The following is a 26,822-nucleotide window of genomic DNA, read 5'->3' on the forward strand; positions in this document are numbered from 1 at the left end:
ACAGAGATGGGCTAGTGAAAAGCCTTAGTAGGTAAAACTGAATATAACACAAACCTGGCCATGTGAGTTCAATTCCCAGGACCCAAAATGAAAGGAGAGATCAGGCCAGAGGCACACTCTCTCATGTGTGCTCCTCCCCAGAAAGACAAACAGTAGCAGACATATAAAGTGAAAACAAATTGCCTGGAAAAATCCAAGAACTGTTCAAGTTAGGGCTACTATAAGTATCCCATTTATAAAATAAAACAAAAACAAAAACCTGATCACCTCATAAGTGCAATAAATCAAGAATAATGTAATGAATGTTTATCTGGTAGCACAGTGTTTCTTCATGAGTGAAACTTGAGTATTTTTCTGTCCTTTTATACTATTTTTTTTAACCTTAGCTTTATTATGTAGCTCTGGTTGGCCTGGAACTCATTATGTAAACCAGGCTGGCCCTGAACTCCAAGAAATCTGCCTGCTTCTGCCTCCTGAATGCTAGGATTAAAGGTGTGTGCCACAGTCAGATATATTTTTAAAAATAGAATATTCCCAGTCAAGACTGATACTAGATAATCTTTATGACATGAAATCATTAATATTTTTAAGAAACATTTTAATTTGGAACAATATTGTTTATAGAAAATGTGAAAAACCCTTAGAGCAACCCTTAATGCCCTTCACTTAATTTTCATTAGCATCTTTATATAACTACATATTTTTTTAACCCAAAGAGTAACCATTTGGACATTAATATTAACTGAACTCTAGACTTTATTTGGATGTCATCAGTTTTCCCATATCCTTACTCTGTTCAAGAATCCAATCCACAATTCTACATTGCATTTCCTTTGTATTTATTATTTTTACTAGTATGGTTATATTTGGATGCAGGCATGCAGGAACTATCCACGGTGAAAGGAAACCTTCATTGGTTGTCCCTTCCACCATGAGTTCTGGGATTGATTGGACTCAGGTTGTCAGGTTTGCATGGCAAGTCATTTTACTTGTTGAGCATTCTCAAGAGCCACACATTGTATTACCTTTGCTCTGCTCATTTTATTATCCCATGGTTTACTTTTAATGTAATTTCTGATGGAAATGAATTTAAGTCTATGAGTAGATTCAGTTACTATTTCTCATTCTCTGTTTCTTCATTTCTGATATTTTTGGTTGTTTTTTCTAATATTTCTATTTTCCTGTAGATTTGATTGCAGTATTTTATACTTCTTCTTGGCCCATAATGACAATCTTCTACTGGCATACCCTGTTAAGCATCCAGGACCCCATAGCTAAAGACACTTTTTAAATGTTACTCTGTTCCTTACTGGGGGCTCAACACTCAAGCTTCATGCCCACTTTCTCCCAACAAGAAATGACATGTTAGAAGATGGGGAACTTATGGCACAAAGGACGTGTCTAGCTGGGCCAGCTCTAGCTGTGGATGTCAGGTGCTAATAATAATAGGAGATACCAAATGGCTGCAGTGTATGGTCCAAGAAACATGACCAAAGCCAGAAGCTGTAGATGAAGTTGTAGATGAACCACAAATGTTCCCAGCCTTGTTAAAACAGTACTTAACCATTTTTGCATGGAATGATAAAGGAATGTACAGCTAAAATTCGGAAATAACTACAGAAGGATACCAAGCAATCTGGATTTTATGTTTATGATAGCTGTAATACTGTCGCCTACTTTCCTAAAATTGCATGTATTCATTTTACCTTTCCAAAAACAAGGAGTCTTTCTATGTATCCCAAGCTGGTCTCAAGCTCATAACTTTCCTGCCTTATTTATCTAAGTACCTGGAATTACAGGTACACATCATCACATCCTGCATATTCTTGAATTACTGTTCTTAAATACTAAACTTTCCAAGTCATATAAATATTAAGCTAGATCTACTCATCTTCTGAAACCTGTTTTATTTCTATCAGCATAATTTATTTTTATCTACTTTGTTTTCTGAAATAGGGTTTCTCATGGTCCAGGCTGGCCTAGAAACACTCACTATAGAGCCAGGGCTCCACCAGTGCTAACCAAACACTCTACCAACACGAGCTGCATCCTCAAGCCCATCTACCATCACAAATGTATACTTGTAGGGGCTGCCCCTTCACACTGGACAAGTCATATTATGGTGTACTAAATACAGCATCTCGAAAGGTCTCAGTAAAATTTGTACAGGAATTTTAATCCAACAAAATGACTGCTCTGGTCACATCCAAAGGCATTTTAAGTCTGTGTGACCTGGCTAGAATATAGGCATGCTCTTTAATCCCAAATAGTTACATCTAATTGAGGGACAAAATAATGAATCAGAGAAAGATTTGAATGAGTCAGAGACAAGATATGCCCAGCTCTCACGAGAAGCTATTTAAGAGGAGCACAGGAAGTCAGTCAGTCAGTCAGTCAGTTGAATGAGAGGGCAGAGCAGTCAAGTGGGAATCAGTGCAGTGTAGTAGAGTTGAGTTCATTTGTGAGTTCAATGCAGGTAAGCAGAGGCAGTTGAAGCCAGAGAATAAGAAGGAGCCAGAAGATTAGAGCAAATTGCCAGCATTAATTTGAGGCCAAACAGAACAACTCACTAAGAAGCTGAGGGAAACCAGATTGAATTAGTCAGCTTGGAGAGGAGTTTGAGCCAGAACAGCTAAGTTGAACTAGCTAGCCAGAGTTTAGAAAGAACAAGAAAGGGTGAGCTTATTCAGTAGCAAGCCTCTGAGATGAAAATCACATCAGGCAAATAAAAGTTACTTTTACAAAAATTGAATTTCAGTCACCCATAACAGTGACTGCTATAGTTTGAATTCAAATGTCCCCCACAGGCTCATGTGTTTGCACACCAAGTCCTCAAATGGTAGCACTATTTTGATGGACTGTGGAACCTCGGAATATAGGACCTAGCTTTTGGATTTAGGCCACTAAGGGCAGACCATTAAGGGTTATTGCCCACCCCTGCTTGCTTTATGCTCTGTGCTTCCAGGTCTGCGACAATGTCAACAAGTTGTGCTGTGGCTCACACTTCCATGAACCACCCATTCCAGTAACATGGCAGACTGATATCCTCTGGACCATGAGACAAAATAAATTTCTCTCTCGTATGTTATTCTTGTCAGGTACTTTTTGCCACAGCTATAGAATAAACCTAACACAACTGAGCAACCCTAAAATATACCTTATACATTGCTTTTCTGTTTCACTCTTCCCAGTTCCACTGTCCTGCTTCCTTGGGAAACCTTCAAAATAAATTACCCAGACTAAAGAATTCAGAGTTCAGAGATAACCCAGACTAAAACCCAGTGATAACCCAGACCCAGTCTTTCTTCTCTCTTTATAACTACTTTGCTGACATCCTTTAGAGCCACCAGTGATGCAACACTAGAAAGGACTCTCACTGTATCACTCTCAAGTCAGGATAAAATTCATACTCTCATCCACATCCCCTGAATGCAGGCTTCACCCAAGGAAGACATACAGGCTACTTTCCTGTGTATAGATTCACAAAGTACTGCTGGTCAGAGGCAAAATCCAGCTACTAACTCATTAGGCTCATGGGAACCCTGGATCATCAGTTGATCCCATTCAGGACTTATGTGGCCCAAATTCATTTTGAGCTTAAAAAATGAAAAGGAAATTTAAGTAATAAACCACATAATTGCAAATGAATTGTCCCTCAGTTCTTGCAGTAATCAGATGAGACTGATAACAAATTTAATGAGTCTAACTCTTAAAGCATTAGGCTATTATAGAAAGGATTTACTGGGTTCATGTAACTTAGATGGATGGCCAGAGCTGTAACTGAACATGAAATAATTCAGAGCTCAAACTGCTACAATCCACATCTCCATCCCATTTAAGATCCTACTCCCCCGACCCTTTTGACCCTTTTTAAATTTTCTCAGCTCATCTTTCAACTGTTTCATGTGCTGACCCCTTTTTCTCTGAGGCTAAGCATCCTCCAAGCATTAGGAAAGACACATTAGTTCAATATTCATCACGGCCCTTGAAGTAACAAGATACAAGTGACCAGTAGATTATTATCCTGCTAGCTGTTTGAATTCAAAACTCCCTAAGGAGAGAAATAGTGAAATGGAGTTATATGATTTTACATAAGCTGAAAAGAGGCAAGAAATGGGTATAAAAGCTCCCAAAACACCAAGGCCAAGATTTGGAAGTGACCAGTCAAAAAGTCAAAAACTCCCACCTATAGAATCTATAGAGATGTAAAATATGGAGATCTGAAGATTATCCAAGGTAGTTTCAACACTGGTGTGGTGGTAACTGTTCAGAGGCTGCAGAATCAAGGCTCCGAAACCAGCAGAGATGGTATTACCAGGGATATGTGGAAGACTGGAAAGCAAAAAGCCTGAAGCTGTCTTGCTTCTAACAAGCAGCTCTAAAGGTTCACCCCAGGCTTCCATCTAGCTGTCAAGCCTCTAACAACTGTCTACCAACTTCTCAGTCTTCCAACCAATGCAACCTATCATCTAAAACTCTAACAGTTTCATTCCTTTCTTCTTGGGGGTAGTAGAGATGGAACACTGGCCTTGAATATACTAGGTAAATGATTTTCCACTGGGAGAGGGCGGGGCAAGGCTGCCACGGGAAGGGTAGTGCCCCTGCAGTAGCTATCCGCCTTCGATTGCAGACATGGATACACAATGAAAAAGCACCAGTCTTTTTAAAGATATATTTTAGATTATGTGTATGTGTGTTTGTGAGTGCCCAGAGGCCAGAGGTCAGGTTATATTCCCCTAGAGCAGGAGTCACAGATAATTTTGAGTTGCCCAATGTAGGTGCTGGGAACTAGTTTATTCAACCAATGCTTTATACAATGGGTCCAATAAATGTTTATTGAATAAACAAATGGAACTCTAACTGGGTTTTTATGGATAAGTCAATCAACTCCATCTCTTCCATTCAGACTTTTGGATTTAGAGCTTAGGTCTTGTAGATGGTTATCAATTACCTGTGGTAAAATGATAATCAGGGATCAATAAAGTGTATTTCCAAATTAATAATTTTCCCAATTTTGCCTTTCTATAACCAAACTTCAATTAGCTGTTGGCTAAAACAAAAACATTGCAACCATCCTGGTAGTCATTATTCACAATTTCCATTAGTGGCAAGATCCTGCTGATCCTGCAGCTAATTTTTCCTTAACTTCCTGTATTCTTACTGGCTGTGAAAATTCTCTTGCCTTTATGTTATTACTTATTATTCTATAGGTTAACTATAATTAGATTATACTGTCATTCAGCTTCTCATTAGTCAAACTTCTCCAGAGAAAAGAGAGGCACAGGAAGTAATAATGATCACCGGTTTTGCAAGGTATGCCTACAACCTGGATACAGTGCCACCCATTTTCCAAGCAGCGATGGCTCCTGTATTACTCCTCATAGGTCTTCAGTACAGTACGGTTCCAAGTAAAGATATTAAGTAGTCTGAACGCCGGACATGGTGGCCCAACCTTGTAATCCCAGCAATTGGGAGCCAGTCAGGCGAATCTGTGAGTTCAAGGCCAGCCTGGCGTACCTGGAAAGTTCCACGGTGGCCAGAGATACATAGGAAGTATAATAACCATAAAATAACTGCGTATGCGTCTATCCGGCCACTTCATTCTTTACAACAGCTCTGTGAAACGGTGCTACTTTCCAGAACTTCAGGGTCCGTGGGTCAAACAAACCCGAAATCAGCTACCTCTCTGGCACTCAGACCTCCGGGAAGACCCAGGGAGTGGGAGGTGGGGGAGTGGGAGTGGCACCAAGCCGTCCCACGCCCGCCAGGAAAACCAGCCTTGTCGATGCCCAGGGCGGAGCTGACAGCAAGACACACCCCAGGGCGCTCCACTCGGAGTGCCATCCCAGCGCCCGGCCTGCAGGTCACGTGGCCGAGCCAGCTCGCACCGGAGGTCCTCCCCCCCAACCCCCGCCGCCGGCCACTCTAGCCGCGCCGTCTTGTTGCTCCCCGCCACTGACGTCATCAGTGGGCGCCGCAGTGCGGTGGTGGGCACGCGCAACCGAGAAGATGTCTCCGACGCCGGCGCTTTTCAGTTTGCCCGAGGCGCGGACGCGGTTTACGGTGAGCTTAGGGGCTGAAGACCGTGGTTCTGACCTGGCGCTAGGCTTTCCCTTTCTCCCGCTGAAAATGTTCCAGGGACGGAAGGATTTTCGCCGCCGGGTCCGCTCCTGGCCCCTTCCGGGACTGACATTAAGGGAAAGGCGCACTGGCTCCGCGCCTGTGGGTCCTCCTCTGACCCTCCGCTGGCAAGTCCCGAGACCCCTGGTCCTTACCGGCTCCTTGCGGGGGCACATGGAACGCTCACTCACAGACTGGCTCAGTCAGCTTCAGCTCTTCTGCTAGCTGGGCGGAGCGGGTTTCTCAGGCTGGAGCCCTGAAGTCTGTTTCCACCCCGCCTCCTACACTACCCGGTGGCTAATCTAGCAGCCAGTTTACCCCCCTGTCGCCTTGCTCACTTCATCCAGAGGTGGATAAGGAGCTCCTAAGCGGGAAGAGGCAAACCCTTCACCTTGGGAAGGGTTACCAGCTGCAGTTTCGCTCTTGCCAGTTTGGGATAGGGTTGTTGAGCATTTAGGAAACACTTTGATGATGGATTATGTGTCAGAATAACACTAAAAGTTAACTTTTTTTTGTCTCGTGCATGAGCTAGAAACTAAGACACATCTAACCCCTCAAAAAAACAAAATTGAATTGACTGACTTTTCTCGTTTTTCTGACTTTAAATCCACGGTCCTTTTTCTGTTGCCCATCACAGCAATATATGTATGAAGAACACTGTTAGAAGCTGTTGGGCCCATAATCTCTACCATTTGTTTTCAGATTACATGCACGTTTCAATTTAGATATTTAACTGTGTTTAGATAGTTGTAATGATGCCAGAAGGAAAATTATGCGAGGTAAAAGAGAATCTTCATAATCAACAGTCTTAACCTTTTTCTGCTTTTCAAGGTGTTTGGTTTTGAGAGAGTATGCCTTGTTTATGTCACTAGAAACGTTTTCTTCTGTTATAGTAGCCCTGAAAGGAACAGCTCCCTCTGCCTTTTCCTCAGTCCTGGGGGTAGAACGTGCCAAGCAAAGAACTCCACTACTGAACTACAGCATTTAGATTAGGAGTTCTCAAGCTTTGCTGTATTGTCAGCTGGAGAGCCTGTGAAATGGAGATACCTACTCATTAAGCCAGAGATTCTGGGTGTTTGCTTGGAGACAGGGTTTCTCTATGAGGCCTTAGCTGGCCTAGAACTTAGCCCTGTAAACCAGGCTGGTCTCTCAAACTCCCAGAGATCCACCTGCCTCTGCCACCTAAGTGCTGGTATTAAAGGTGCATACCACCACTGCCTTGCTGAGATTCTGCATTTTAAATAAGTTTCCATGCAGTGCCACTGCCATTGATAATAGCAAGGATCTACATGCAGCACCACTCATCTTTAGTTGGTGAGGGTGGGGAATCAAGAAAAGAACGAGCCCCAATTTACTCAGCTTACCTAGTGATAGAGCCAGCAATGGACACTTAGTGTACACACTGAAGCCTTTAGGAAGTAATAAGATGGCTTTCCAAATATATGCAATAACTGCAACATTTTTGTCCTCTATAAATTATGGCCAGTTTAAGACAATCATTTATTTATTCATCCTTAGATTTCCCTAATACTGTGCCAGCTGAGCAAAGTGCTTGGAAGAAGTAGGCCTTGAGCTGAGAATGAAAGAATGTGTAGACTTTGAATGAACAGACAGAACAGCATGAGTATGTGAACATGCTGAAATGAGGTTGATAGGAAATGACTTCAAAAACTGCCATACTTCAGTGCATTATTAGAGAATGGGAGTAAGGCTGGTAACCATAGAGTAATGTGGGGAGTGGGTCTTAAGGGAGCTACATTTCAAAACCAAGCATGTAATGCAAGAACCAAATAAAGGTTTGGGGTTTGGATTGTTGTTATTTAGTCAGAGTTTTGTTATGCAGTCCAGACTAGACTAGAACTCAAGAGAATTCAGGTTCATCCTAAACTGATGTTTCCCCAGCGCTGGTTGCAGGATGCCCCATCAAACTTAGCAAGATTTAAAAAAAAAAAAACAAAAAAAGCAGGAAACGGGTGGATATGATGTATAGAAAAGGGAAACCTGTGGTGCAAATGTCTAATTAGCTCTTGAGGTTTCATGGGGACAAGGGTCAGGGTCATTAAGTGGCACTAGAAATAAAAGGTAATAAAAATACCAGGCAGAGAATATTTCCCAGTTAATAACATTTTTATTTTTTTAGTTAGAAAGACTTGTAATTGATGAATGATCAAATTTCATAAACAGCAAAAGCTTTCTACTTATTTGTCATTTTTATTTTTGTAGAAATCTACCAGAGAAGCCTTGAATAACAAAAATATCAAGCCATTGTTGAATGCCTTCAGTCAGTTACCTGGCAGGTAAAGCACACTGTCCACGAAAAAAGGACTTCATGGATGTTTGTGAACTATTTGTGAAATGAAGGTATTTTATGTTTTTAATAGTGAAAATGAAAAAAAATGTACCCTGGACCAAGCTTTCAGAGGGGTTCTGGAAGAAGAAATTGTAAGTATTTCTCCCCTTTATTTGTTAAAATTTGCTGGCCAGTTAATAAGTCGTTATTAATAATTGCATTATTATTAGAATGGATATTTAAACATGACATGTTTTTGAGCATGAACGTTCTGCCTTTTAGAAGCCGCGTTAGGCTCTTGATGGCTCAGGTACAGTTGAAGGCTTTGATGATAAGACAAGTTTTGACATTCGGTCTTAAAGAGCAAGAACTAAAGACTGACTCAAGAAGATGCCTCAGCAGGTCAAGGCACCTGCTTCCATAGCTCCTTGTCCTGACTTTGATCTCTAGAACCTAGATGCTGGAAGGAGAGGACTCCTACAAGTTGTCCTCTGCCCTTCATACACATACAGAACACACACAGGTACACAAGATACATTTTTTGAAGGGGGGGATTCAAGACAGAGTTTCTCTGTATAGCCCTGGCTGTTCTGGAACTCACTCTATAGACCAGGCTGGCCTCGAACTCAGAAATCCGCCTGCCTCTGCCTCCCAAGTATCAGGATTAAAGGCATGCGCCACCACTGCCCGGCGCAAAATACATTTTTTAAAATGTAGTTTTAAAAGTAGAGTCTCAGTTTGTTAAAAAATGATGGCACACTATGCAGTGGTCTAGTCCAAGAATGTTAAGCAGAGAGCAAGGATTCCATGTCCTCATTTTCTTGTGGGATTTTTCCTCAGCTTTAAGCATACATAAATAACTAGGGCTTGTTTAACCCTGCTGAAGAAATTTAACCATGAAGAATCTAAATATGGCCTTTAGCAGGGATCCTGAGTGAAAGAAAAATTTTCAACATTTATTTTTGATTAAGCAGAAATTGGGTCCCATGGTGGTAGATTCTCTTCTGATGACCAGAATATAGTATCCCCCTCCCTTTTTTTTCAGATAATTCTAGGTCAGACCAATTGATCTGTTTGTCAAACTTAATCACTTCTCTGTTATGAGGTGCTGAGAAAGTCACTTTTCTTATGTTACCTTCCTGCAGAAGGCCCTTGTCTAAGTCCTCAGTGTTAATGTGGATTCAATCCAGGCCCTGCTTTTGTCCTGCTGTTGATTTTCACCCACAACCTTAGAACTTCTATACCCAATGATCTTATAACCTTAGTCATGCAAAAGTTAACATTTCCCAAGCTAGGTTTTGATTGACTCACTCTTTATTGCTTGATGTACTTCTATAGTTTGTATATTACTGTTCATGGCTTTTCATCTTACAAAATAACTTTGTATAAGATATTTTTATTCCTGTATGTATGACTGCTTAATTTCGTAGAACTTGTCTTTATTGTTAACAAATTAGTGCAAATTCTTACTTTTAAATAAAATTATTTCTCTCTTGGTAGATAAATCATTCAGCATGTGAGAACGTTTTAGCTATTATTTCTCTTGCTATTGGGGGAGTAACCGAAAGTAAGTATTTTCTGTTTCTTTTTAAAGTTGTTTTAGATCTGACCTGTTTTACTTAAGATTCTTGCCATACCCCACCTCTGTCTGCTTTTGTTCACTTTTATGTGTGTTGCTAGAGACCAACCGTAGGGTCTCATGCATGCTGTTCTACCACTGGCCTACATTCACAGCTCTTGTTCATTGTGTGACTCCTACCTTTGCCAAGAATTTGTTCATACTTATTATCTCTATTATGTCATGTACGTTTGCAATTTGTTTGTTTTTCAAGTTTTTAAATCATATATAAATACTTACTGAGCCATTTATTGTCTGCATAGTAACTAAGTTAGGATTTGGAGATTCAGTGTATGAATCTAGTGGGTAATGGATAGAAATGTGTGACTGTCTTACCATGCTGCAAGTGCTATGGTTAAAGTGTATTAATATAATGAAGGGAAAGTGGCTCTCTAAATTAAAAATCTAAAGGAATCAGGAAGAATTTTAAAAAGGAAGATGAGTTGGGATCTGTAACACATACCTATAATCCAGCACTTCTTGTTTTGGTTTTTCGAGACAGGGTTTCTCTGTGTAGCCCTGGCTGTCCTGGAACTCACTCTGTAGACCAGGCTGGCCTCGAACTCAGAAATCCGCCTGTCTCTGCCTCCCAAGTGCTGGGCTTAAAGGTGTGCGTCACCACTGCCCAGCTTAGTCCAGCACTTGTAAGGCTGAATCAGGACAATCAGAAATGTGAGACACAATAAGACAAAATGAAAAAAGAAGATCTGGCCTACAAATGGGAACATGAGGGATTAAGTTTGCCAGAAGTAGAGAAGGAAATAGTTATACAAAGGCCAAGTTCAGCATAGCTAGAAAATTGTGTGAAATGAGAATGGCAAAGGAAACAAGATGTATGGGTTAGTTTAAAGGCCAGTGTGTCTCGTACTGACAGACACCTTTAGAGTAAGTGCATTGGGGTAGACTGCTAGCAGAAAAACTGGGCAGAGATTAAAAATACAGCAGTGGGGCACTGGAAGATGACTCAGTGGCTAAGGTTACTTGCTGCTCTTGCAGAGGACGTATGTTTAGTTCCAACATCTGACAGGCAGCTCATAACTACCTTTAACTCCAGTTCCATTGGGTATGAAGTCCTCTTCTGGCCTCTGCAGGCACCTGCACACATGGGGTGTACATACATATACTCAGGCACACACACATACATATAAAATAAATAAATCTTTTGTAAAAGTGTATCAGTGCCAATACAAGATTGGTTTAAAAGACTTTAAACACAGGACATAGGCACATAGAGCCTGATACATGTTAAGACCTTGTTAAATATTTTCAGAAAGTAAAAGTTAAAAGTAGTTTATCAGTATTTCTTAACCCTGGGATTAGTTTAAATAATATATGTGAAAATGGCCTTTGAGCCTGTTGTGTCATTTGTAGCCAATATTCCTTTGATACTTTATACCTAGCGCACACAAGGTAAAGTTGGTTCCCCAGCGCCAAAGTGAGCTGTTTTGTAAATCTAACTTCCTAAACTTTGATTTACCTTTGTGTACGCTGTTTATTAGTTCAGTTCCTCATTCGCCTATCCAGTATATTTAGATGAGTTCCCCAAAAGTTTTCCTTTTCCTGTCCCTCAGTTTATAGTGTATGTTTAGTTCATTAACTTGCTATATTATTTACTTAAGATTGGTGATGGCACCAGACATTGGTGGCACATCCTAGCACTTGGGAGGCAGAGGCAGGCAGATTTCTGAGTTTGAGGCCAGATCTACAGAGTGAGCTTCAGGACAGCCAGGGCTACACAGAGAAACCCTGTCTCCAAAAACAAAAACAAACAAACAAACAAAATACAAAGATTGGTGATAGCTTTACTGAGAACTATGCCTAGAACTTTAGAAAAACACGGACTTGTCTACTTAAGCTGCAAATAAAGGCTCAAATACAATTTTCTGTAGGGGAAAGTCTTATTTTTGAAAGAGATTATTAGTAGTAGTACTTTATGTTTTGTGTTTCCAGTTTGTCCATAAATACATTTAATTCAGCTTGACTAGTACTTATTGAACTTCTATTCAATGGCTGAAACTTTTTTTTGTTTTTGTTTTTTTTGTTTTGGGAAATATTCTTTCCTGACATTCATTTTAGAGGCATATGGTAACTTCCCCTATATTATTACTTTGTAGTGTAGCCTGTCCATTGATTCTCTTTCTTGGGCTGGAAGACAGAGTCACTAGCTCTTCATTGATTTATACCCCATTTCAGGTGTTTGTACTGCGTCCACACCATTTGTGCTATTGGGAGACGTCTTGGACTGCCTTCCTTTGGATCAGTGTGACACAATATTCACTTTTGTTGAAAAAAATGTTGCTACTTGGAAGTCAGTAAGTGCCCTGGTTTCCTTTCCTGATAATACTAGCGCTGTAGAGATAGAATTCAGGAGATAGTTTTGTTTGTAGTTTATTTGCTAATAATTCTAATATTGGTGTTGCCAAAACATTTGTCCCTGTGAAAAAAAATTTATATTATGTAATAATAAGAATCAGATGTAGAGAAAGTTTTGAGGTATAAAACTTAATAAATAATTTGAAAGTACCTACTTTCAAGCAAGCATAGTATTGTAAAGATATGAGGTATAGGTAGGAAAGCTGTGCTCCAGGCTAGCCTGGTCTCCACAGGGAAAGAAAGAAGGCTGTGGGATGGCCTAACACGTTAGAGTGCTTGTTACTTCTTTAGAGAACCTGGGTTTAATTCCCAGCACTCACACACCGTGGCTTACCGTCATCCATAACTCCAGTTCAAGGTGATCGGGTGCCCTCTTCTAGCCTTTTTGCAGACACCATACACACATGTAGTACACACATATATATGCAGGAAAAACACTCATAAAATAAATGTAAAAAAATTTTAAAGATAAAGCAAACACACACACACTTCTAGATGTTTACAAGTTATTTAGCACTATGCTGTTAGACATATTCAAATTAAAATGCTTTGAAATAAGTAACAGTAGTGAAATAGACTTATACATTAGTGCTCTTTAATATTTTAATTCCTATGGGCAACTTCCAAAGTATAGTAGTAATTTTGGTTTTCATTTCAGAATACATTCTATTCTGCTGGCAAAAATTATTTACTGCGTATGTGCAATGGTAAGTAATTCAGTATTAAATTATTGCTTTTAAAACTATGAATGTGACCAGAAGAATAGGTGGTTTATTATTTAATGAAGATGTCTTTGTTTGTTTGGTTGGTTGGGATTGACTGATTGATTGATTGATTGATTGATTGATTGATTGATTGATTGATTTTTCAAGACAGGGTTTCTCTGTGTAGCCCTGGCTGTCCTGGAAGTCACTCTGTAGACCAGGCTGGCCTCGAACTCAGAAATCCACCTGCCTCTGTCTCCTAAATGCTGGGATTAAAGGCATGCGCCACCATGGCCCAGCAATGAAGATATCTTAAAAGTAGATTAGTATCTTTGTTTTTAAGTTAACAGTCTTATTTATTAAAATTCATCGTTCACTTTCATTGATTTTTGTCCACAGAACTTTGTTTCTAACTTATAGTACTTTCTTTGACAATGACTGCTACTTCCATTTTGAGAACCCTTGCTTTAGGAAAATCTTAGACAAATGGTTAAAAATTTAGGTACAATTATAATAAATACAATTAAATAAGAAATAAAATGATTTCTTCTGTGTTATTCATTTCTGAACATTGTTAGATCTCCTCAGAAGATTGTCTAAATCTCAGAATACAGTTTTCTGTGGAAGAATTCAGCTCTTTTTGGCCAGGCTTTTTCCTTTATCTGAGAAATCAGGTAAGTTTCTATACATTATATTCTTTTTAAGGAAATCTCTCCCAGTTTTTATTGGAGTAAAATCTGTTATAATAAGAAAACTTCACATAAAATATTGAAAACACAGAAAATTGCTTTATTTTCTTATAAATTCACCAGCTCTACCTAGGATATAGATAGTCAAATTCAAAGTTTATTAACAATGTGCTACTGAATCATCGTAATTTATGTAGGCATGAACTATTCTGTCTATATTTAATTTCAGAATATAAGCCTATTCTGTCTCCATTTTCTGTTACAGTAATTGCTATTTAGTCATAATTCCTTCAATTTTAGAATTTTTTAAACAAAAAAATTGTTATTTTATACATATGAGTGCTTTACCTGCATGTGTTTATGCATGCTATGCATATGTTGCCTGTGGAACTGGCATTACAGATGGTTGTAAGCCACCTTTGTAGTGGCTTTGTCCACTGTAAGAGTAGCAAGTACTCTTACCCACTTGAGTTATCTCTCCAGCCCCTATTTCACAATGTTTTACTATGAAATGTAACTCACTGTGAAGTATGTATCATATATGTAATGATGAAGCAAATACTTGTAGAACCATTGCTTGGCTCCCACACTGGAGCTTTCCCTATCTTTTATCTATTCAGATGTACCAGATTTCAGTATCTCTTTGATTTAGTTTTTCCCTGCCTTTAATATATTATTGTAATGACTGTATTAAAACGTGATGTGGATACAGTGGCGCATGCCTATAGTAAGCTTGTAGAATATGTTAACGGTGGATTCGTGTGCTTTCTTTTTGTCATGTTAGATCTAGGTTTTCTCTTTCCTAGTCATTTCTTGGTTAGCCTTAATATGTATATACTCCTTCCTTCATCTGTGGTCATTGTCCCTTAGTCCTTTTTTAGTACAGAACTTGTCTTACTTAGGATTTCTAATGTTGCAATAAACACCATCATCAACAGTAACTTGGAGAGGAAAGGATTTATTTCAGCTTAAAACTCCTTCACACTTCATCACTGAGAGAATTTAGGGCAAGAACTCAAAGCAGGAACCTAAAGGCAGGAAATGACACAAACTGTAGAGGAGTACTGCTTACTGGCTCGCTCCTTATGGCTTGCTCATTTTGCCTTTTTCCCGCCTTTGAGACAAGATCTCACTATATAGTTCTGGCTGTCCTGGAACTCACTATATAAACCAGGCTGGCCTTGAACTCACTGCTTCTGCCTCCTGAATGCTAGGATTAAAAGCATGCGCCACTACTATACCCAGCTCATCAGTTTGCTTTCTTATATAATCTGATACTAGCAGTGGCACAGCCCATAGTGCCCCACCCCCCCTCCTTATTAACTAATTAAGAAGATGCCATATAGACTTGCCTGTGTGGTTCCCTATTCTCAGATGACCTTAGTTTATGTCAAGTTAACACACACACACACACACACACACACACACACCAAACACACAACCAGACATAACTATTGTCATACATGACATCTTTTTTATGAAATCTTAGTTTCTCTTTAATCCTTGAATGAGTTCAGTTTGGTACTAGATAGATTTCATTTCATCTGTAATAATCTTAATATTCTAGTCTCTCATTCTTTGTTATTCTTTTTAAACTTTTTATAACTGTGTATGTGTGTGTGTGTGCGTGCATGTATATATATGGAGATCAAAGGATAATTTATGGGTGTCAGTTCCCTCCTGCCATGTGGGTCCTGGGAATTGAACTCATGTTATCAAGCTAAGCCATTTCATGGCCCTTATCTTGTGTTCTATAGACTAATCAGATGTCTAACTTTTGAAAAATAATTTTTTCACTGCTTTTAAGATGTTTTTTGATTTTACTATGATGTATGTATGTGTGGATCTTTACATTTATAAATGCCTTTTTTCCATTTTTGCATCTCCAATTATATATCATCTATTCTTTGACTGTACCTGTAGTACAACCACTTTATGCTTATCCCTGACTAGCTTACAAAATAAATGTAATTCATACTATTGTTATTTTATTTGGGCTTGACAGTTACTGGTGGTGGTGTGGGGGGCAGGCAGGGTTTAATCCCTAATCTTCTCTTTTAACTGCTGGCCTGGCAAATCTCCCCACCAGTATATCCCATACTTGCTGTTTCTCCTGGCCACGTGCTTATGGTCCATCTCCTCTAATGGATGCATCCTCCTCTCCTCTTGTTCTTCCTCCTTCTCTTCCTGGCTTCCCACTCTTCTCTACCCCCAGCCAGGTAACCCACCTACCTCTAATCCCTCTAGTGATTGACTGTAGCCAGTTTTATGTAGCCAGTTGTTTTAAATCAAGGAACAAGGTTTGCAAACATTTCTAAACAAGAGAATTGGGTACAGAATTTACCATTACAGACCAAACCTCATCAAGTAACTTATCTTTTATTCTACGTACTTGCCTTCCTATCTGAATATTAATCTGTCTGTCTCTCTTCATTACACTCTGCATAATTTGATGTGGTTCTCATTTCTGGGAGATCTTTTTACTTTTTAGCTTTTTACTCCCTGTTGATACTTTGAACTTTGCTTTCTAGTTTTAAAATATGGTAAGCACTTCTTGTCTATATGTGATCATTTCAGTATGTTATATTTTTATGATACCTTTTTTGGGTTTGTTTTTAACTAAGATGTCTTGTGTTTTTGATAACTGTTGTATGGTATTTTTTGAGGAGAATAGTTTTGAGTCCCAGGATGGATACCTTCCTTGAGAGAGGGTTTTCATTGCTTGTGTATGGTGCCTCTAAGCTCAGAGCCAGCATCATCCAGAAGATTTGGTACCAGGTTGCAATTTTTCACTGTTGTCTAAAGATGTAGATTGGAAGATGGCTTGATAAGAGATTTCTCCATTTATTAGTTTTTTTCAATTTTTTTTGGCCCCAAAAGCTACTAGTAGAACAACTGAATTTCACATCTAATTCTCTGTGACAGGAATTATAAGGGTCGTATCTGAATACCATTATGTAATATCACTATTGTCTAACTAATACAGTTTTTTTTTAAGATTTATTTATTTATTTTATGTACATGGGTACACTCTAGCTGTACAGATGGTTGTGAGCCATCATGTGGTTGCTGAGAATTGAACTCAGGACTTCTGCTCGCTCTGGCCCCAGTCACTCCAGCCCAAAGATTTATTTATTATTCTAAATAAGTACACTGTAGCTGACTTCAAACACACCAGAAGAGGGCGTCAGATCTCATGGGTGATTGTGAGCCACCATGTGGTTGCTGGGATTTGAGCAGTCAGTGCTCTTACCCACTGAGCCGTCTCACCAGCCCATCTAATACAGTTATTAACACTAAGAAATCCATTGCTACAGTACTTGTTGCCACCTGGAGACATTAGAATTTCATCAGCTTGATCACCACTTCCCATTTCTATTCCAGGATCTTCCTGTTACCTAGTCTCTCCAATCACAGTCCCTCAGTCTTTCGTGTCTTTGGTGACTTGACACACAAGAACTAAAGCTAATCTTTTAAAGAACTCAGAGGGAACTGATGTACCTTCTCAAACATCATTTTGAGGTTGATGTTGACATGTCTTACACTGGCAGTGCTGTTGTCACTCATTGCTTAGTTAAGATGGTGTCTCCTATTTGTCCCTGTGTATTAGGATTGCAGCTTTTCCCTTTGTGATCTGTAATGCTTATGAGGAGGGAAGATAGTGTGAGACAATAAAGATACTTCTTTTCTTCTTAAGTTTTGTCTGCTAATATCCATCGGTGGGTCTGGCCTGATATGAATATCATTAGGGCATCGTGGCAGTCTTCTTATTTTTTTCTATGTTTATTAATGGTGATCCTTACATAAGGGAAAGTTGTCTTCTTGCTGGCGTATTAGTTTAGTTACCTCTTTCCAAATGAACTGTGGGTATTTTATTCCTTGGATTATAATGTCATATTGTCCAGACCTCCCCAGCAACAGTTCGTAGCTCCCGTGCCCTAGTAATGAAATGTCCCTAGAAATGGAACAAGATATAGGTCACCTACCCCAGAATCCCCTAATGTACTTTAAATCAGGCTTGTTAGCTCATTTGGTTGTCTCTCTGTCTTGGTAATGGAAGACCTCAACATGCTGGGCTTCGGCAGAGTAAAACACTGTGTTTACGTACTGTTTGAGTCCAGGGTATCATTCATCAGCAAATTGTGGACTCTTATAATATATTATTCTTTATTTTTTTCCTCACATTGTCCTGTTTCTGCCATTCTTTCAGATTGTCAGACTATCCAGGCTCACGTCTTTTTTCCTTTCCCAGCTTTGGAGTCACCCATTTTTCCAAAGAACTTTTTATTTCAGAATGAAAGTTAAAGCCAAGATCTGGTCCCTAAATAAAAGCCAGGATCTGAACCTAAGATACACTTACTGTGTCTAGACACTCTCAGCAGGCAGGACAAGGAAAGCTGAATAATTTGGCCATCTTTATAACATTTTAATTCATTATATTCTCTCAAATTGAAATAAATGCTTTAGCAAAATTCTAAATACTATATATTATGTAGATTTGTTTTGAATTTTGTGAATAAAAAGGGCTAACTCAGCCTGGTATAGTAGCACATGCCTATTTCTAACACTCAAGAGACTCAGAGGCAGAAAACTGACAGTGCATTTGCATGAAAATCTCTTTTCCATAGGTCTTAATTTGCAGAGTCAGTTTAACCTGGAAAATGTCACTGTTTTCAATACAAATGAGCAGGAGAGCACCCTGGGTCAGAAGGTAAGGCTGACAAGACACCTTCTTACAGCGCATTCTTAGAAGTTTTAGTTAAGAGAACTGATATAAATAGGGTCTTTAAATCACCAAAATTTGAAGACCTTTAGCTTCATTAAAAAATGTCTATTAGTTTGTGTGTACATGTGCATGTGGGGAGGGTACACATGGAACTCAGAAGACAGCTCTGTGGAACTGGTCCCTACCCTTCTTCGTCTGTGTGAATCTCAGTAACTAGGCTTGCACAGCAGCTGAGAGTTCATTTGGCCCTTCATTCTTAATATATTAAAGTAATATGCATTGGGTGTATAAAAATTTCAAAAAGTATTTAGTGTACAAAGGATATTGACTGTAATCAAAATTAGATTATGTTGTTATTGAGTTGCTTGTCTTGTGTTGAAGTGGATGTTAGAGAAGTTGTGCTCAGCTCTTTCATGGATAACCGTAAGGTAATTACAGAGGAAAAGTGTTTTCCACTTTGAATGTTACTTTTGGGTTTTACATGTTTTCTGTAAGTGTGTATTATTTCTGTAACTGCTCCTGATATTCTCCATCTTAATCTTATAAGACTTTTTTTGAGTACTTGTACAAAGTAATGTTATTTTTCCCAAATAAGATGATATACTATATAAATTTCTTAAGTTCATCTTCTTTTTTTATAAACTGGTATGCTTCAGTTTAATTACAGATTAGATTCCAGACCATAGTTTCTTGTCAGTAGACATTTAAACCATCTGTTTTGTTTCATTTTGTTTTTCAATTTTAAGCCAGGGTCTCACATAACCCAACTGCTCCTGTCCTCATTGTATAGCTAGAGATGACCTTGTGCTCTGAATCCTCCTGCCTTCCTCTCCCAAGGCTGCCCAGCTCAAATAGTATGTAGTAGTAATAAATTGTTAATGTTACAGTGAATTGTGTGTATGATTACTAACCCATACATGCATCTCCTTGGGATAAGTGAAATTGTTTAGTCAAAGTGTACATGCATTTCAGATTTTGTTGTTACTTCTCAGGAAAAGTACATCCATATATATACTGCCAGGAGCCAAGGAAGACTGCCTGTGCATTTTTAGCTTCTATCCTTTAGTAGTAGTAGTAGTATACTATTTGTTTCAGAGATGAAAAAATAATTGGAAAATAAGGCAGATCTTGTGCCTTTACACGTGGCCATATTATGTTATTGTCATACTACTCTTGGTTTCCTGTCACCCGAAATGCCATGGCCTTAAAGATTGTAGGTCTGAGCAGTTACTGTAACTAGGCTTCCCTAATAATACTTGTGTAGCAATATAGAAATTATTTAGTCTATAACAAGTCATCTTTTGTTCAATGACTACTTCATGACAGAACTGGTTTGGTTTTGTTTTATTCAGCATACTGAGGATAGAGAGGAGGGGATGGATGTAGAAGAAGGTGAAATGGGAGATGATGAGGCCCCAACAACTTGGTGAGTTTTTAGAGCTTAAGATTTCCTGGAAAGATTGCAAAAACCTGTCCTTAAGAAAACAAAAAAGAAAAAGCTTTTTTGGGGGGTGATGGTGGTGTATGCCTTTAATCCCAGCAGAGGAAGGCACGGCAGGTGGATCTCTATGAGTTCAAGACCCCAGGGTTACAAAGAGAAACCCTGTCTCAAAAAAAAAAAAAAAAAACCCAAAACAAAACAACAAAAAACAAATGAGGCAAAGGATGCAGCTCAGTTGAGTACTTACCTATCATGCATGAAATCCTGGGCTCAATCCTCTGTTCCGTAATATTGTGCACATGAGTATGTGCGTGCATGCGTGTGTTACATCCTTGTGTGGGTAAAAAGGCAGTCAGTAAGTTCTTAAAGAATAGTACAAGTGGACAGTAAATTGGTATTCGTTGTGTAGACTCTTCCAAGTTTATTTGAAGAGCTGGAGGTATAGCTCAGTGAAGCTCTTACCTAGCAAACACAAACCCTAGATTCAGTATACCAAAAACCCAATTTATGTAGCCATGAAAGAATATATCCAGCAAAGGGGAATATAACCATCAAGTGGGAGATGTTTTAGTGCCTCAAATATAAAAGTTTCTTGGTATGTTGACACTGCTTGAAAATTTACTCTGGAAAGGGGGCATATCTCAATGGCAAAGTATTTGCTGAGTTTGATTCCCCCAGCACCACAGAAAATAGATGAAACTGATTCTGTAAAGCCAGTTAAAGAAGGAGAAGAAGGAAATCAGGAGAAGAAACTCTGGGGACCTAAGTTTGAGTCCTCAGAACCCATGTAGAACCAGGCACTGTAGCATGCATCTATACTCCCAGAGCTCCTACAAGAGAATACCTGGAAGCTCACAGACCAGCTAACCTAGTGTACACTGCAGCTAACAACAGAGACTCTGCCTTGAAGAAGGTGGAAAGCAAAGACCTACACCCAACATGTTGTCTTCCAGTGTCCACACATGTACCCGCACTCACTCACAAGGACAACACACATGTACCCGCACTCACTCACAAGGACAACATATATCATAAACACACGTACACATGCACACACAAAGAAAAATAGCTAAAAACAAAAGATCCCTTTTTAAAAAGGATTTATTTTTACTTATATGTATGTGTATCTGTGTGTAGATATGTGCACATGAGTGCAGGTGCCTCTGGAGGCTAGAGAGGTGTCCAGTCCCCTATAACTGAAGTTTCATGCAGTTTTTAGCTACCTTATATACCTAATGTACCTGTCTAGCTGATCTCCAGTCTTTTGCAAGACACTAACTGCTGAACCATCTCTCCAGCCCTTAAATAAACAAATATTCTTATTGGTGTCAAACATTAAATTATATTTAGATCCTCCAGTTACTAAGACAAAGATGAACTAAAAATGGTTGCATGATTTTCTCTGCTAGAGATAACCTTTCATTTTTCTTAGGAAGAATCCCCTGGTCCCACATAGTATCATAGCCAAACTAGAAGTTGAGTCAGTAATGCTGTACTGAGGTCACTGGAGAAGAGGCTTCTGGGATGCTGGCCCGACTTGTTCCTTACAAACCTGTCTTTACTAGCATCTCCTCAAGTGGTGGGGAGATAGGCATGGTCCATTTACTTTGGTTTAAGTCTAGAAAGAGGCATTCCAGGTTAGTACTTACCCATAGGTAGCCTAGGAACTCATTTCTTCTGACTTTGTTTTTCAGCATATATGTTTCCCTGTAGTGCAATAAAACAGATGGTAAAACATGCCCCACATATTGCGCATACGACTTCTTCTGACTTCTTCTAACTAATTTCACATAGCTACTCCTAGCAGGTTTTCTAAACCCTTAAGACTGTTTCTAAAAGTTTATGTCATTTTTTTTTTTAATGTATACTTTTTAGGGGATAGAAACTTTTTATGAGCTTCTGAAAAAGTATTGTGGCCCATGGGAAAAACATTTATGTCTGTCAAATAATTTAAGTGATTTAATACAATATTTATTTTATAGTTCTATTCCTATTGATTACAACTTGTATAGAAAATTCTGGTCACTTCAGGATTACTTCAGGAACCCGGTACAATGCTATGAGAAGATTTCGTGGAAAACTTTCCTCAAGGTGAGTCACAGACCTCTGAAACTGACACTTCTCAGACAGGCTTTATCTTGTTAGAACTCTCCTGCTCATGGTTTGATACCTATTATATAATATGCAGAAACTAAATTATGAATTGATCTTAGCCACTGATTTTTGTAGTATAGTATAGTTTTTCAGTGGCTTTAGGTTTAAAAGTTAGTAATTAAAGCCTCGAGGGTTTATTTTTCATAATAATTGCTGTCAACATAAAGGGATCATTGTTTTTCAAGGTGTCTTCTCTATTTGAAGTGTTTTTGAAGCACACACACCAAGATTTATTGAGAGGTGGGGAGCAGGAGAGAACTTGAAAGAAGTTGCCCTGCCCAACTGTTGTTTTATTCTAGTTGTCCTATTAAAACAGAGTTTATAAACTATAGTCCCAAACCAAGTCAGTCTGCTTTATAAAGAGGCTTGTTGGACTGCAGCCACTAAGGTTCATTTATCTGTGGTTTTCTACAGTGTGGCGGCAGGTTGAGCATTTGGAACTGACAGCATACGTGCCACAAAGCCTGAAACACTTGCTGTCTGCACCTCTACAAAACATTTGCCAGCCCTGTCTTAGAAGAATCCCCACATATGTCTTGTCCACATATGTAGAAGACTGTGATTCAAATCAAAAACATAGATAGTCTTTAAAGCAACACAAGTGTTCTGTGTTAATTTATCTTAGAGGAATGTCACCTTCCAAAGTAAGATTCAAATGTTGAGTGTGATAAGGGAGTCTCTTCTCAGGTGAATTACCATCTTACTGATTTGTTAGTCTTAGCACAGAAGATGGTTTTGAGGTTTCCGTAGTTGGTTAAACAATCAATTTTACTGCTCTAAGTTTTTTAAAGTTCCCTAACAGTTTTAATACATGAATTTTAGGCATTTTTACCCCTTTCCTTTTTATCACCACCACCCCCAAATCTTCCTTCCCAGCAAGTTCTCTTCCTTCTTTCATGAAAGCCTTCTTTCTGCATCTGACCCAACTAAGTTTAATTAGATGTGCTTGCATGCATGTGGAAGGAGTTACTTACTGGAGTGTAGCCACTTCAGTGGTTCTACCCTGAAGAAAATGACCTGATCTGCCAGCAGACACGTCGGAGGAAGAGGGCTTATGGGTTCTTCCCCAGTCCATGATCAAGTGCTGACAGGCCCAGTCCCGTGCAGTTCCTGTGCAGGTAGCCACAGATGCAATGAGGTCTCGAGCACACACCTGTGTCCTATCCAGAAGGCAGCTTTTCGCCGCATTTCTCACCTAGACCTTTACACCTTTCAGCTCCTTCTCTACCATATTCTCTGCACTTGGTAGTGATGACATATGTGTTCTCCTTAGGGCTTGAGCTCTCCACTCTCACTTACTCTCACATTTTGGCCACTTCCCATACCCTGTTGCAGTAAGAGGCTTCTCTGATGAAATCCAAGCCCAGCACTAGTTTGTTCATATAATCATGAGTCTTTAGAATGCAGTGACATCATAACCACCTAGCAAAACAGTACACTGGTAAATTTTTATATACAATCAGCTCTTCATATCAGTAGGTTCTATGACATCAGTCATCCATAAATTGAAAATATTTGGAAAATTTGTGCCTATACTGACTAACATGCAGACTGATTTCTTGTAAAAGTATCTTCATAGCATTTACATTGTATTAGATGCTACTTGTATGAGCTGATTTAGTGCACTATACAGGAGGGTATGCATAGATACTATGCCATAAATTAGACATTTCAGTAGCTTAAGATTTTTTTATCCCAGAGGCAGAGTTGAGCAGATACCCAAGGAAGATGGTTATGCTATCAAAACATATCTTTTTCTGTTTGCTGCAAAAGTCTTATAGTTCTTGAGGAATAGTGTTTATTTCTGCTTTTAAATATTATGAAATTTCATTCAAAAGTGCTTTTATCACCTATGTTGCTGTTAGAATTTTTTATGCCTTTTGAAAATATGCCCTACATTATACATGTTAACTGGGAGTAAATTCTAAAGTATTTGATACAGAAAATCACTGAATGAATTTTTCATAACAATGTCAAAGGAAACTCTCTTTTGTTCTTTGCAGTATTCTGAAGAAGTTTTAGCTGTTTTTAAAAGTTATAAATTAGATGATACTCAAGCCTCCAGGAAGAAGATGGAAGAATTGAAAACAGGAGGAGAGCATGTGTACTTCGCAAAGTTTTTAACAAGTGAGAAGGTATGAGACTTCTTTTTCACTAAGTAGAAGGTATTTTGTCCTAAACATGCAGAGTCTGTTCATGTTCAGTAGAATTGCTTTTTACTTTTGGTTATAGCCAAGATTGGTTTTAGTTTGAGATTCCCATTTCTTAGTTGAACAAGACTAATTTAGTAACAAAGTTGTTCTCCATTAAGTCACTTTAGAAGACTTACCTTAGAACCAATGTACCTAATTACTTTGAAGTGTATGTATTTTAAATTTTAAGTTAGGATATAATTTGCATTTATAAAAATATTTTCCAATTCATTTGTTATATAATTAAAAATAAGGAGCTTTAAAGTTCCCTGTTGATTTTATATGCATTTCAGTGAGTTTTGTTTAAAGTGGCACATTGAGTTTTGTTTTGACTTATTCCTTTTGCTGAAAACAGAAATGACAAGTATAAAGAGAACACCAAAAAGAAAGCTGTGCTTCCAGAAATAAATATCTTCATAGATCAGAAAGAGCAAATTGTGCCTAGTGGTAGTGATGCATGCTTATAATCCCAGCATTTGGGAGACAAAAATAGACAGTCTCTGAGTTCAAGACCAGCCTGCTCTACAGAATTGAGTTCCAGCACAGCCAGGGATACACAGAAAAATCCTGTCTCAGAAACAAACTAAAAATAATAAATAATAAGTGAAACTGAAGCCATGGCCCATTGGACTATATCCAAAGCAGATGGTGGCCACACTGTTTGACTGCAAGTAACTGAGGCCAAGTGTGCTCCCTGTTGGACCAGAGTAGAGCCAGGTACTGCTGGAAACTGGGACTGTTGTAGAATTTTAACCTATATTACTGATACCTGCCAAGAACTATGATTTTATAGGAAGTTCCTAGCTGAGTAATAGCAAAGCTATAGATTTGTCTCTGTCTGCTTACTCAGTGACTGCGTACGTAATGCCATGTATGGTCTCATAAAGAGCTACCCCCAGAAGTCAGAATGCTTCACACTTAGGCCATGATTGATATAAATGCAAAAACTACTTGATAAAGATGGGTGTACACAGTGAGAAAACAAAAGCGAAGTAAGTAAGCACCTCAAGAAAAGCTTCCCACTCAAGCTGATTAATTAAACTCCAAAGGCTGGGATTCTGGCTAAAGATCACCATCAAAACACTCAGCTGTGGGGCTGGAGAGATGGCTCAGCGGGTAAGAGTGCCGACTGCTCTGCCAGAGGTCCTGAGTTCAATTCCTAGCACACACAATCATCTGTAATGGGATCTGATGCCCTCTTCTGATGTTACTCATATACATATAATAAATAAATAAATTTTAAAAAAGACAAGAAATTGGAAAATAGAAATAGGTATAAAGACAGTAGAACTGGGTTGGAGAGCTGGCTTTGCGGAACATTGACTGCGCTTCCGAAGGTCCTGAGTTCAAATCCCAGCAAGGACATGGTGGCTCACAACCATCCATAATGAGATCTGATGACCTCTTCTGGTGTATCTGAAGACAGCTACAGTGTACTTACATGTAATAAATAAATAAATCTTTAAAAAAAGACAGTAGAACTTTTTTAAAAGAAAAGCTACTTGACAGAGAATTGGCAGGAAAAAGTATAAAGTTTAAAGACATACATAACAAAGGAATGAACCACCAAGAACTGACTTACACTAACTATATTCTTTTTTTTTTAAAGAGATTTTTATTTTATTTATATGAGTATACTGTAGCTGTCTTCAGACCCCAGAAGAGAGGGCATCAGAACCAATTACAGATGGCTGTGAGCCACCATGTCGTTGCTGGCAATTGAACTCAGGACCTCTGGAAGGGCAGGTGGTATTCTTAACCACTGAGCCATCTCTCCAGCCCCACTAACTATATTCTTAAAACAGTAAAAGTGTAAAATTAAGTGAAGTTGGTGCTTTAATAATTATGATGGAGCTGTGTGCCTGTCGGTCACAACCCCTTTGGGAGATCAAATGACTCTTTCACAAGGTGTCTTAGTTTCTATTGCTGAGACAGAGCATAATGACCAGAAAACAAGTTGGGGAGGAAAGGGTTTATCTGGCTCACATTTCCAGATCATAGTCCATCATTGGAGGAAGTCAGGTCAAGAACTCAAGCAGGGCTAGAACCTGGAGGCAAGAGCTGAAGCAGAAGACATGGAGGCTATTGCTTACTGGCTTGTTCTCCATCACTTGCTCAGCCTGTTTTTTTATAGAACTTAGGGCCACCTGCCGAGGGATGGCACCACCCAGCATGGGCTGGGTCCTTTCCCTTTGAAAGATGCCTGACAGCTGGATTTCGTGGAGTCATTTCTTCAACTGAAACTCCTTCCTCTCTGATGACTCTACCTTGTGTCAAGTTGACACACAAAACTGGCCAGTATACAAGGGCTACCTAAGAAAATACAGATATTTACATTGAAATTCATAACACTAACAAAATTACAGTGTAAAGTAGCAACAAAAATAATTTTATGGTCGGGTGTCACCAGAACGTAAGGAACTGTATTAAAAGGTCACAGCATTAGCAAAGTTAAGAACCACTATCCTAGCCGGGCGGTGGTGGCGCACGCCTTTAGTCCCAGCACTTGGGAGGC

General features: G+C 39.0%; 1 protein-coding gene and 1 long non-coding RNA gene across 2 annotated transcripts in view; one reads left to right on the top strand and one right to left on the bottom strand.

Moving 5' to 3' along the window:
• Positions 1-5,813: 5,813 nt before the first annotated feature.
• The window catches only part of Thoc1 (THO complex 1), a 35,736-nt gene continuing 14,727 nt past the window's right edge, over positions 5,814-26,822 (top strand). Inside the window, exons 1-11 of the mRNA XM_031364949.1 lie at positions 5,814-6,063; positions 8,344-8,417; positions 8,502-8,562; positions 9,911-9,977; positions 12,222-12,340; positions 13,060-13,108; positions 13,684-13,779; positions 18,423-18,505; positions 19,873-19,946; positions 21,944-22,052; positions 24,119-24,250. Of these exons, the coding sequence (XP_031220809.1) occupies positions 6,010-6,063; positions 8,344-8,417; positions 8,502-8,562; positions 9,911-9,977; positions 12,222-12,340; positions 13,060-13,108; positions 13,684-13,779; positions 18,423-18,505; positions 19,873-19,946; positions 21,944-22,052; positions 24,119-24,250 (918 nt within the window). The 5' untranslated portion in view covers positions 5,814-6,009. The remainder of the gene's footprint in view (positions 6,064-8,343; positions 8,418-8,501; positions 8,563-9,910; positions 9,978-12,221; positions 12,341-13,059; positions 13,109-13,683; positions 13,780-18,422; positions 18,506-19,872; positions 19,947-21,943; positions 22,053-24,118; positions 24,251-26,822) is intronic.
• LOC116086832 lies at positions 20,213-23,677 on the bottom strand. The gene is made up of 3 exons (XR_004117156.1): positions 23,090-23,677; positions 21,611-21,668; positions 20,213-20,423 (listed from the first exon to the last, which is right to left on the bottom strand). It is a non-coding gene; the product is annotated as an uncharacterized LOC116086832 (long non-coding RNA).

The sequence above is a fragment of the Mastomys coucha genome, unplaced genomic scaffold (assembly GCF_008632895.1).
Source record: "Mastomys coucha isolate ucsf_1 unplaced genomic scaffold, UCSF_Mcou_1 pScaffold13, whole genome shotgun sequence".
Taxonomy (NCBI): domain Eukaryota; kingdom Metazoa; phylum Chordata; class Mammalia; order Rodentia; family Muridae; genus Mastomys; species Mastomys coucha.